The following is a 12,729-nucleotide window of genomic DNA, read 5'->3' as shown; positions in this document are numbered from 1 at the left end:
ATGTTGATTGGTAGATGTACAGTTCACAAGAGAAATTGTTAATAGATTAGGAAATACTTAACCTAGAGAAGACTGGTATGAGATCTTTTTTTTTTTAAAGATTTCCTTTATTTATTTGACAGAGAGAGATCACAAGTAGGCAGAAAGGCAAGCAGAGAGAGAGAGAGAGGAGGAAACAGGCTCCCCGCCGAGCAGAGAGCCTGATGCGGGGCTCGATCCCAAGAGGCTTAACCCCCTGGGCCACCCAGGCGCCCTGGTATGAGATCTTTTAATGCCACAGTGCTACAAACCTGAAGGTCCTGATTTTACTTATTTTAGGGCCCGTGGACCAAAGCCATGAGCTTAAAAAAGCTGGGCTCACCGTCCAAGCACCAAGTCTCCAGAAAGTAATGCCACTTTTTTGGGATTTCATTCCTTTAGCCTTCTCTTTATACAATGAGACATTTGGGTCTCCTGACTGTTGTAAGCATCCAAACCAGATTTCTCCAAATATTTTATCCTTTTATTAAAGCAGGAATCCTGATTTTCTGGTTCAAAAAAAAAAATAGGGCACTTCCAAGGGTAGAATGTCAGTCGTCTGCCCCATCCGGTTTCCTTTCTAATCCAGTTGTAACCACAGAGTAGTGTTGGTGGGATGACTGCTTCTATTCTCAATCCTTACCAAAAATGTATTTAAATAAAAGCAGACAAGACTGCTGTTAGACATGGAAGGGTCCTGGCTGTGGGACTTAAAAATCTGGAGTGGTGTTTCAGAACATAATGTAATATCCTCTCTTACCGTTCTTGAAAAATAGATGGCATCTTTTCTGGATGATCTATATTAGTGCCTTATTTAAAAGAAAGAAATGAATTTGCCCCTCTTAACTCTATGATTCACCAGCTGCCAGCAGCTCATTATCCTTCTCCCATCCCCACTCACTCCCACCTTTGGCAGGTGGGGCGTAAACACAGAAGGGTGAAGGCACTTACCATTGACAGGGCATCAGTGAAGTGAGAAGGGCAATTTTACACTTTCAAGCTTCTAAACTCCTCACCCACTGTGATATTTATTAATAGCTACTGCCTCTTTCAATACAAGAACATTAGTATTTTTTCACAAGATACACTCCTTTGTCATTTTAGCTATAACTTCGCTAGCTATTGCTTCTGGGGAAGTTGTTGGTAGAAAATGAGACATGGTGTCAAGTTAGAAGTCCTTTCAGCATGAGCACTGTAAGGATATTCTCCGTAGCCACCTTACCTGCTCCATGTGCCAAGGCAACTGAGATCCTGATGCTGGTTGCCAAGTGTGGGGGCTAAATTCGCATCTCCTCCCTTTGCCTTAAAAAGACTATTGCCACAATGCAGATGGAGATGTATTATATGGGAAAATGTCATACTGAAGCTTTGGGGGATCCAGTTGCATTTGGTAGTGATTTGATACCTACGGTGTTAGAATACACATGAAAGCCTTGGGACCTTCTTGGAAGTTGAGTGCTCAGATATTTTTAAATGTTAACCTAGGAGAATGATTAATTGTTCAAAAAGAATACAGGACCTAATATAAACAAAATAAACAGAAGAACTATCCAGCTGACAATGTCAGCAAACAGGTAAAAACAGATGAGGGGACAGGAGAGGAAAAATAAAGAAGGGAAATTTGGTGTCAACTTCATAATTCTTCCTCCTGCTGTGGTAATGAAGGGCTTTATTTTCTCTAGAAAAAGGCATTCCAGGACGAGGTCACTGCTCAAAATGATATACTGCTCCTAGAGAAAAAGAAACTTCTGGAACAAGTTGCAGAGAAAGAAGAATTAATCCGCAACAGTAAATCGATAATATCTTCAGTCCAGAACAGGTAGGTGCGGTCCTGCCTGAGGAGCCAATGAACTCTGCAAAGATGTTTCTCCCTCAATGAAGAGACTGTTCCAGAGACTATCCTTTGGGTTTGCAGCCTGTCTCGTAATCGTTGCTCTGCTGCCTGCTGTTTTCAGCAGTTCATGGAAATGTTATGAAATTAAAGAGAAAAAGATCATGGAGGAGATGGGTCAGCTACTCAGATGGGCTCTTGCACGTGGGCATTGCCTGAGGACATAGCTGTGCTTGTCCTGGCCTATTACTTTGTGTGTTGACACTCATTTTTGTCATCTGATACCTGTGAAATCAAGGTAGATCAATAGAGGAACAGTCATCCTAGTGACTTAAATTCATGAAACCCTTAGGATACTAATTGCATTCATTTATAATGAGAAATAGTCTCAGCAGAGAATTCACACATCAGCCAGCCCAAGCACTCTCTCCTCTATTAGGAAACTCCAGTTAAAATGAAAAACTTTCTTGGAGCACAGAATTAGGGCCAAGAGAATGGTTTGATCTTAACACAGAGTCATCAATAATAACTATAATGATTTATATTTTTTGAGCACTTACACTGTGTGAGGCATTGTTCTAAGCTCCCTCTCTCTCACCAGTCCTCACACCAATCCCACAAGGGAAGCTCTGGGATTAGCCTTATTTTATGGGTGAGAAAGCCAAGGTCCAGGGACACTTGGGAACTCAAACGGCCTGGTCAAGGACAGAGCAGTGTATGAACCTCAGTAGCTTGGCCCTAGAGCCCAAAGCACCGCAGTCTGTGGGGAGATCTGCCCACTAGAATTCTCCTTTATGCTGTTGTGGGCACACACTTCTCAGGGAAGGCTGGAGAGTCTCTGATGATCTCTTACTCTCTGTGTCTCTCTTTTTGTATACTCTGTATAAGCCATTGCCCTTCTCAAACTATGTCATTGATTCTGACATTCCCAACACAACTGACTTATTACCCGTGCCTTAACATTAATGATGTTCCCATCTTGCCCTCCTAAAGACACACTCTGGCCATTTGGATTGGACTTGTATGTTTTCCTTGGAATAAGTTTCTTCTATAGGATGCTTCTTTCTTTCACAGATGAGAAAACTGAGGCTCAGATTTGGTAATTTGCCAAAGGTCACACAGCTAGTACGTAACAGAGCCCAAACTCAAACACAAATCTCTGATCAATTCTATTGTACCACCTTGTGTCCCAGATAAACCATGGCCCAGGAGAGTGAGTCTGATAGAGTGGGTAGGAACTCAGGCTTAGACATTTAAAGAGCCATATTGGCATCTCGGCTCTATGACTTTCTGGGTTTTGGTCCTTAAAACAAGTTGCTTTTCTCTGGACTTCAGTTTCCTCATCTGTAAAATAGGCTCTATAATGATATCCATTTCATGGAGTTGTTGCAAGATCAGATGACACAATGCATGAGCAGGTTTAAGTGTTTACTCTGTGGGTAAGGCATTGTGCCGAAGTACATGGTAGGTACTTGGTAAATGGTTGCTGCTGCTGTTGCTACTGCCACTACTACTACTGCCACTGCTGCTATTTCTACTGCTGTTGCTGCTGCTACTGCCACTACTACTGCTATTACTACTGCTGTTGCTGATACTACTATTACTACTGCTGTTGCTGCTGCTACTGCCACTACTACTACTATTACTACTGTTGCTGCTACTATTACTACCACTCTTGCTGCTACTACTGCTGCTGCTACTATTATTAGTACTGCTGTTGCTGCTACAGCTGCCATTACTACTATTTCTATTGCTGTTGCTGCTACTACTGCTGTTACTACTACTATTACTACCACTGTTGCTGCTACTACTGCCGCTGCCACTACTATTACTACTGCTGTTGGTACTACTATTGCTGCGGCTACCACTGCCACTGCTATGACTATTACTACTGCTGTTGCTGCTACTACTGCTGCTGCTATGACTATTACTATGGCTATTACTACTATTGCTACTGCTACTGTTACTGCTACTACTCCTACTACTATTACTACTACTGCTGTGACTGCTACTATTACTCCTCCTCCTAATATTACTATTACTACAGCTGCTGCTAATACTGCTACTATTACCATTACTACAGCTGCTGCTATTACTACTGTTATGACTACTGCTGCTAGTACCACTACTACTGCTGCTGCTACTACTACTACTGCTGCTGCTGCTGCTGCTGGTACTGGTGCTATTATCACTACACTGTTGTTGCTATGGTTACTACTACTACTGCAACTACTATTACAAAAGTATGGGATGACTATACAAGATCAGAACCATACACAGGCTGTGTAGCTACAATATTTGAAGGGATGCAGACTATCTTATTTCAGTACCACCCCTAAATGGGATCATATCCTTCATCAAGTTTCTCAAGGCTAGAATTGTGCCTTTCCTTTCATACTCTTGCATATGGTATGTCTCTATTCTCAATATGCTTTTAGTGACTATGTACAAGCCAAAGGTTATTCATTTCTACTTGGTCTTAGAAAGTGGTCAGAATTATTCTGCCAAAGTTGGTTCCTTAATCTAGGCAGTGGGTTAAGACCCAGAGCTAGTGGTAAGTGGGATATAGTTTTGAGTTTTTAGTAATGATACAGAGATTTTTAGCTATTCCTCTGATCTGTCCCATTTTAGAGTATTTCCTCTGGATAAAGAAAATAAGCAATTGCAGGAAACCAGTATCCGGCTTACACAGCAGGTTGGCACCTTAGAGCATATCACAAGGAGCATCCACGCTTACAGAGGAGAGGTAAGATGCATGCTTCTGTCGTATCCTTCATATGAAACTTAGTTGCTAAGGTTATTGTGTTCTGTCTCCATCTTCATGTAGCTGTAGGCTGCACTTGGCCTCATGGTGGCCGGTGGCAAAGAAGTTCATTGGCTACCCCAGAGCAGCAGACCCTGAGACTGTTCTTGGCCAGCTTTGGTCTTCATTGGGTCAGCTTGGGGCCCGGACTCATGCCCCTGAGATCAAGACCTGAGCCAAGATGAAGAGTAGGATGCCCAACCTACTGAGCTACCCAGGCACTCCTAAGTCAGCTTTTAGTAAACACTCTCCTCCTATGTGATCCCAAAGAGATTGTGCGTGTCTCATATCTTCTTCAACAGTGTATCACCATTGTCTTTTTGCTTCTCTATATCATCAAATCAGCAGTGAGATCCTGGAGGGCAAGGATTGTAGCTCACATGTCATTTTAGCTATAGACAGGTGCTCTATAAATATTTGAGAATGAATGACTACTAAATATTTTCACATGTATGCCTCATTCTCAACCCTGTTTGCCATGGATTATTCTAGCTCTGTCTCAGAAATGAGCAAATCTGAAGCCCAAATCTGAAGCACAGAATCTTGGGATTCTTTCTCGCCCTCTCCCTCTTCCCCTCCCCCAACCAGTGCACACACTTCTCTCTCTCAGGTCAATAAATAAAATCTTTTTTAAAAAAAGGTGATTATTTCCAAACTATATGAGTTGTTTCATAGATTTTATCCAAATTAGAACTGCCAGATTATGCAGCTTAATTTCCAGTAGTTTATTTTTTTCCCTTGAGCTACAGCTGTTCTCAACTATGCTAAGTCCTAGGGATATGAAGATTGACTGTGTTTCTGCAAGTCTTTAGTAGAGAAGGACAGAGACATACATGAATAAGCACTACAGTATTATCGTTGCTGAGTCTTTTATTTTTTTAAGATTTTATTTATTTATTTGACAGAGATCACAAGTAGGCCAAGAGGCTGGCAGAGAGAGAGGAGGGAGCAGGCTCTCTGCTGAGCAGATAGCCGATGTGGGACTTGATTCCAGGACCCTGGAATCCCAACCCGAGCCGAAGGCAGAGGCTTTAACCCACTGAGCCACCCAGGTGCCCCAATAGTTGATGAGTCTTAATGGAGTGTATACTAGATCTGATAGCTTTGAGATCCACAACATTACCCTCAAACAAGATAAAATGTGACAGGGGTCAGGACTATAGTACGTCAAGCTCCACATTTCATGTGTGAAAAAAGTACCAACTTGTAACATCTTCATATGTGTTAACTCCAAAATTGTTTTTAAACTTAGAATCTTAAGCATCTTCCAATTCAACCCCCTCATTTTATATAGGAGGGAGATAAAACTCAAGAGAGGCTAAATGGTATGCCTGAGTCACACTGCTAACATTTCCCACATCTCCTGATTCTCAGTAATTGAGTATCATACTACAAACAGATCACTATACAGATCCCTGAGATCAGACATATCCTAGATCTTCTCCTTCCTTGCAACACCTCAGAGGCTAAAATGGTGAGAGCTTGACATTTGTTGAGTGCTTGCTATGTGCCTGGTACTGTGCTAAGCATTTTGTGTACATTATCTCATTTAATCTACAAACTACCCTGCCCATTTTCACAGCTGAGGAAACTGAGCTCTAGAGAGGTAAAGTGACGTCATTGGCCAAGGCACATCACCAGTAAGTAGAAGAACAGGGACTGAAGCCAACTTTCTGTGGTACCTTATTCTTAGACACTATCTCGTAATACCCCAACTCTACTGTTTCCCTTTCAGGGTATGGGGGTAACCAGGGACATGGCCTTGTAAGAGACCATGTTGCATCCTGTGTTGTAATCCCATCTTTCCTCTCTATTGGATTATAAAATCTATCAGAGCAGGAACTATGTGAGGCTACATACTTATGATTCCAACTATATTACATTCTTGAAAAGACAAAACTGTGGAGACAGTGAAAAGATCAGTGGTTGCCAGAGATTAGGGGAGAGGGAGGGATGATTAGGGCAGTAAAACTACTCTGTATGATATCATAATGATAGATACATGTCATTATAAATCTGTCCAGACCCATAGAATGTAGAGCACCAAGAGTGAACTATAATGTAAACTGTACACTTTGGGTGATTATGATGGGTCAATGTAGGGCCACCAATTTTAACCAGTCCAATCTGCTGGGAGGTATTGATGATGGGAGATACTATGCATGTTTGGGGGCAGGGAGTATATAAAAAAAGTCTCTGTACTTTCCCTTCTATTTTTTTGTGAATATAAAACTCTGAAGAAAAAAAAAAAAGAGCAGGAACTATGTCCATCGTGTTACCCTCTGCATCCCAAGCACGTACCTGCAAGTACCTGGGTTAGAGCAACAACTTAACTCATCTCTTTCCAGTCTTTCCTCCTAATCTGTCCTGCCTGTACCTCCAGACTATTCTTCATGAAGCACTGCCTGCCTTCATAGTACTTCATCCCATAGAGTTTCAGAGACTTGTTTTGTCTATCTGATAAAGTTCAATCATTCAACAAATATTTATTAGGCATACACAGAGTGCCAGGCCTCATGCTGCCCCTCCCTTGTGGTTTGGATATGGTGATGTACAAGATAGAGTGTCTGCCCTCAGAGAACTCAGCCTTGATGAAAGTGACCATCATATAACCAGTAACTGCCATACACTATGTGAGTTCTACCATAATGGTAGGCCCAGAATGCTGTGAAAGCAGGAAGAGTGGCATCTAAACCTGTCTGGGGTGATTAGGGAAGGCTTTCAGAGCTAAACTTCCAGAGTTAGACTCCCAGAGTCTAAGTCAGGAGAACTGAAGCCACATAGGAGCTTCCCGTAGTCCAAGTAACTTTCTGACATCAAACAAGCCTGATCAAAGGATATCCACCTGTTTACTGTTTCCCCAAAAACTCTGGTTTCCTCCAACTAGATCATGTATTTCCCTTACTTGGAAAGACACATCTTCCTTCCTTCTTTCATCTTCCTGGCTTTTGTCTTTTGAAATCCTATTGTTCTGCTAGCCTATAGCCAGAAGGGTCTTTACAAAATATAATCTGAGCATATGACCCAAAGCCATACAAGGACTTACTGCAGTCGTCTTTATGCTTTTCTTGGAAATCCCTCTCCCTTCGCTGCCTTCTCCCATGACTTCCTTGCCCCAGATTTTCTCTTGGCTGTTTCCTACTGTCCCTCGTAATTCAACCTAAATACCTTCTCTTCCATAAAGCTTTTTCTGAATCCTCCCATCTCCACATATAGCTTTGTGTCCTTGATAGGACTTCTCACTGCTCCTTATGGCCCAAATACCGGCTCAGCATTTTACTAGTTGTTGAAAGGAGGAAACCTCATTTACCTTATGGTTCCTTCATCTGGGAAAATGAAGTAATAATATTCAAAGTTGGCTTTTCCTCACCAAAATCTGTATATGAATATTTATAGCAACATTATTGATAATACTAACAGGTGTAAACAGCCTAAATGTCTATCAACTGATGAATGAATAGATAAAATGTGATATATCCATCCATACAATGGAATATCTTTCAACCACAAAAAATGAATGAAGTATTGATCCATGTTATAACACAGATGAACTTTAAGGATATTATGTGAAATGAGAAAAATCCAGTCACCATATATTATATGATTCCATTTATATAAAATGTTCAGAGTAGACAAATATATAAACATAGAAGTAGATGAGTACTTGCCTAGGGCTGAGGCATTGAAAGATGGGAGGTGTAGTTAAAGGGTATTAGGTTTATACCGAGGGTGATGAAGATATTCTAAAATTTATTGTAATATGGTTGTACAACCCTGTGAATATACTAAAAACCACTGAATTGTGTACTTTATTTTTATTTATTTATTTGAGAGAGAGAGAGAAAAAAAAAAGTGCAAGTGGGAGGAGGAGCAGAGGGAGAGAGAAGCAGACTCCAAGCTGAGTGAGGAGCCTGACAGGATTTGATCCCATGACCTGAGATCACGACCTGAGCCAAAACCAAGAGTCAGATGCTTAACCAACTGAGCCACCCAGGCACCCCAAGTTATGTACTTTAAATAACTGAATTGTATAGTGTGTGAATTATATCTCCATAAAGCTATTACAAGAGTGAATGAATGAATGAATGAATGATTGAATTTTAAAGATGACTACTGGGGTTAAAGTAGAATAATTAAAATAATGCATATAAAGTACCTGGTGTATTGCTTGGCAAATTAATGGCATTCAATAAATACAGCTTCTTTCTCTCAGTGAATACACTTGTTTCCATATTGAACATATTGAGTTCCTCCCATATGTTAGGTATGTTTATGTTAATTAATTTTTGCAATAACCCTGAAAAATTAGTGATTAATTGTTATTCTCACACTTTAAATGTAGGAAACAAAACTCAGAGAGGTGATGGGACATATCAGAGTCTAAGTAGTAGAGCAGAATTCAAACCTTGCTCTCCTAACTCCTAGTCTAGTAATATTTTTAACACATTATAAATTTCTCTGAATGGTAGTTTTTTCCTCCTTATAGAAGCTCCTCATTTATTTCAGGATAACTAAGAATTTCTTACAGAAATTGAGTTGGTGTGTATCAAAGTTTAAACAGAGGTCCAAGTTTAGGGGAATCGGTAAACCCCACAATTGTATGTAAAATTTGGTCTGTGTTGGTCAGTTTCTATAAGAAAGGTATTTGGTTTTTAAAGTCACAGATTTTTCAAAAAAAGATGCTTTTTTTCATGATTTAAAAGGACAGAAAATTTTTACCAGAGTATTAAGTAAAAACTTACCTAATAGAACAGAATGATTATATCAGCTAATATGAGGTAATACATGTTGGACAATAGATATAATAAGAAGGCTTACAATGAAAGTGCTAATATAAAAGTATAAGATTTATAATTTTATAATTACTAGATATTCTATAGGTATTTAGGGATTACATTTTTTTCAGGTTTATTGAGATGTAATTGACATATAACATTCATTGTATAAGTTAAAAAGTATAAAAAAGTATAACTATTTTTTTTCCTGGTAATGAGAACTTTTTAAGATCTAGTGTCTTAGCAACTTTCAAATATACAGTACATTGTTGTTAACTGTAGTCTTCATGGTATACATTACATCCCCAGAATGTATCTTATAACTGGAAGTTTGTACCTTTTGACCACCTTCACCTAATTCCTCCATCCACCACACACCCACCTCTAGCAACCACAAATCTGATCTCTGCTTCTGTGAGTTTGGGTTTTTTTTAAGATTGTACATATATGTAAGATCATGATGCTATGAATACAGGGTGGGGCACAGATATCTTCAGGCAGTGATTTCATTTTTTCCAGATACCCAGAAGTGGAATTGTTGTATTATACAGTATTTTTGTTTTTAATTTTTTTGAGGAAACTCCATACTGTTTTCCAAATTGACTAAACCAAAGTACGTGCCCATCAACAGTTCAACAAGGGTTTCCTTTTCTCCACATCCTTGCCAGCATTTTTTTTTTTTATGATAGCCATTCTAGCAAGTAGGAGGGGAAGGGATTAAATTTTTAACCAAAAATATCTATAAAGCACATGTTTTAGGATCACATTGCCAATGACTTATAATTTTAAATATTCATCCTTTCTTTTCTTTCAGAAAATAATTTGTGACATCCCTGAATTTGAATTATTGAATAAAATCTTGCCCTTAGAAGACTCAAGGTTAGTAAAGTCAGGACAGTCATCTGTAAGACTGAGTCATGGCCGCCTAACTCATCCTGAGTTGCTGCCTTAACAGAGCATAGCATTTGGGAGTAATGTTTCTATATTTAGTATTTGAATTTTTTTCTGGTCCCTTCTCTTTTTCCACCTCCTCACCCCCACACCTGACAGGATCTTGAATCCATACACGTAAGTTTAAGGTAAATGTTATTTGGTTTCCTTTGTGTCTGACAGTTGTAAAAAACTGAAATCCTATGGCTGCCTTGTCCCTGTAACCCCAAAGTGCTACCAAGGGATCCTGTTTTCACAAAATCCTCACATATGGCCATTCTTAGTTTTTCAGGAACAGGTTTGGTAGAGTCGGGCAGAAGTCTTCAAGAGATTATAAAACATACATCAGAAGCAGCAATGATAAATCCCAATTTCCATGAGTGTCTTTCGTGTTCACAGAATTCTGAAGCTGGATACATGAACGTGGCTTTTATGAAAGAGACACATCACATCCAAGAACAAGACCAAAAATCAGAGCCATAAAATCACTGATGGCCAAAACTAGACTGATAAAGCTGCTAACTTAAAGCTCGGGCATGAGGGTGGAACATGACATGTAAAAGAGTTATCAAGGATCCCCACTGGACGTCAACCAAGAGTCCTCAGAATTGCTGATAAATTCATTAAACTAGTTGTAAAAATGGATTTCTCAAGTTTGTTTGATATCCTCAAATATCCTTATATTGATCTGAAATAGTGACTTAAGCTCAATGGTTTAATTAGGGGTCTGCTCAGTAGAGCACCTGTATAGCTAACTCAGCACTTTTATTATCATGGATATTATTTATTTTTTAAAAGCAAAAACAATGTAATCGTATTAAAGCAAATACTTTAAAAAGAAAGAGAAATCTCCTATAATCCTGCATTCTCAAGACAACTATTTTCATTTTATTCCTTTTTGGTTCTTATTCAAATGCATATTTTTTTAAATTTGAAACAAATTTTATCAAATGCATATTTTTAAGTGATTATGTTGTATGTTCATTTTCACAGTCTGATTTTTAGTTTAACATACCATAAAACACTTCAGTATTTTAATAGTCTTCATAATTATTCCTTCAGTAGCCACATGATATTCTATCATGTTGATGTTCTATAAATTCTCTCATTGTTTGCATTTATGTTGTTTCTACTTTTTCACTATTTGAGATTAAGCTGTGGTGAAAGTCTTTGTGAACGTAGCTCTTCTTTTTCTCTTGAGTTATTCCAAAAACAATTGGCATAATTGGGTCAGAGGATACAAATGTATATAGTTTGGTATATCACTTGTGTTGCTTTAAAAAAAAGTCATCAACATGATGTTTCTATAGTCAACCTCTTTATTTTTTTCTTTTCTTTTCTTTTTCTTTATTAAGTAGGCTCCTCGCCCAGCATGGAGCCCAACATGGGGCTTTCACGACCCTGAAATCAAGACCTGAGCTGAGATTGAGTGGGATGCTTAACTGACTGAGCCACCCAGGCGCCCCTATAGTGAACCTCTTTAAACTTCTTGATCCATAAAATGGGAACAGTAGTCGTTCCTGTCCCATATAGTTGTGAGGACCAAATGAAATGAAATGTATATTTAGAACTTAGTAGCTACTTAAGAAATGCTAGGTATCGTCATTTATTTTCACTGGCACTTTGTACTGGTTTTTCCACAACCTCATCAACATTGGATATTTAATCAATTCAAAAAATTTATTTTAAAATAGTTGCTATAAGCTATACTAAAGGGTGATTCCTGCTGTTCTTTCTTCCCATCCTTATTCTTCTCCTCTTTCTTCTTCCTCTTCAGCTGGAGATAGAGGAGACCAAAAGGAAAGGAAAAGTAACCAAAAATTTAAAAAACACTGTGAGTTGAGATACTGAATTTTTGTATGTAACCCTTACTTCCTCAGATGACTGACCCAGAAGGGATGATCAAAGGATATAGGACATAATAGCTATGATAACAGATACATGCTCTGACTCCAAACCTTGGCCAAGGTCACCTTTTTTCATTCAATTCATTGAATCTATTTATTGAATCCCTCCTATGAGCTATTCAATAGTAGGCATTAGAGCTACACCTGTGAAGACAGTTTCTGCTTTTCTGGAGTTAATACGCTATTAGGTTGGAAGGTAGATATGTGTGAGCAACATGGACCACCGGTGGGGTGACAGACCATATAATTTTGGATGGTGAGTGGCATGAGGAAAATAAACCAGTGATGCATCTGGAGGAGTGACTATGGGCTGCTTTAGGTTGAGTGACTGCTGTGCTGAGCCCTGAGCTACAAGGAACACTCCCTACCTTCATTAAGATCTTAGAAGAGTATTAAACACTGTTAACAGCTGGTACCAAGACTCTAAAGAAAGTATCAATCTCCATGACCTCGAGGGACAGAAAA

At 39.2% G+C, this 12,729-nt stretch overlaps 1 protein-coding gene across 1 annotated transcript in view; it reads left to right on the top strand.

Annotated features, from left to right (window-relative positions):
* The window catches only part of CCDC30 (coiled-coil domain containing 30), a 100,583-nt gene extending 89,581 nt beyond the window's left edge, over positions 1-11,002 (top strand). The window contains exons 15-18 of the mRNA XM_046002431.1: positions 1,701-1,837; positions 4,481-4,595; positions 10,242-10,306; positions 10,642-11,002. Coding sequence (XP_045858387.1) covers positions 1,701-1,837; positions 4,481-4,595; positions 10,242-10,306; positions 10,642-10,840 — 516 coding nt within the window. The 3' untranslated portion in view covers positions 10,841-11,002. The remainder of the gene's footprint in view (positions 1-1,700; positions 1,838-4,480; positions 4,596-10,241; positions 10,307-10,641) is intronic.
* The last annotated feature ends 1,727 nt before the right edge of the window (positions 11,003-12,729 follow it).

Source organism: Meles meles, chromosome 1 (assembly GCF_922984935.1).
Source record: "Meles meles chromosome 1, mMelMel3.1 paternal haplotype, whole genome shotgun sequence".
Classification (NCBI taxonomy): domain Eukaryota; kingdom Metazoa; phylum Chordata; class Mammalia; order Carnivora; family Mustelidae; genus Meles; species Meles meles.
The sequence above is the reverse complement of the archived record's forward strand: the minus strand, read 5'-3'. Positions and strand labels throughout refer to the sequence as shown.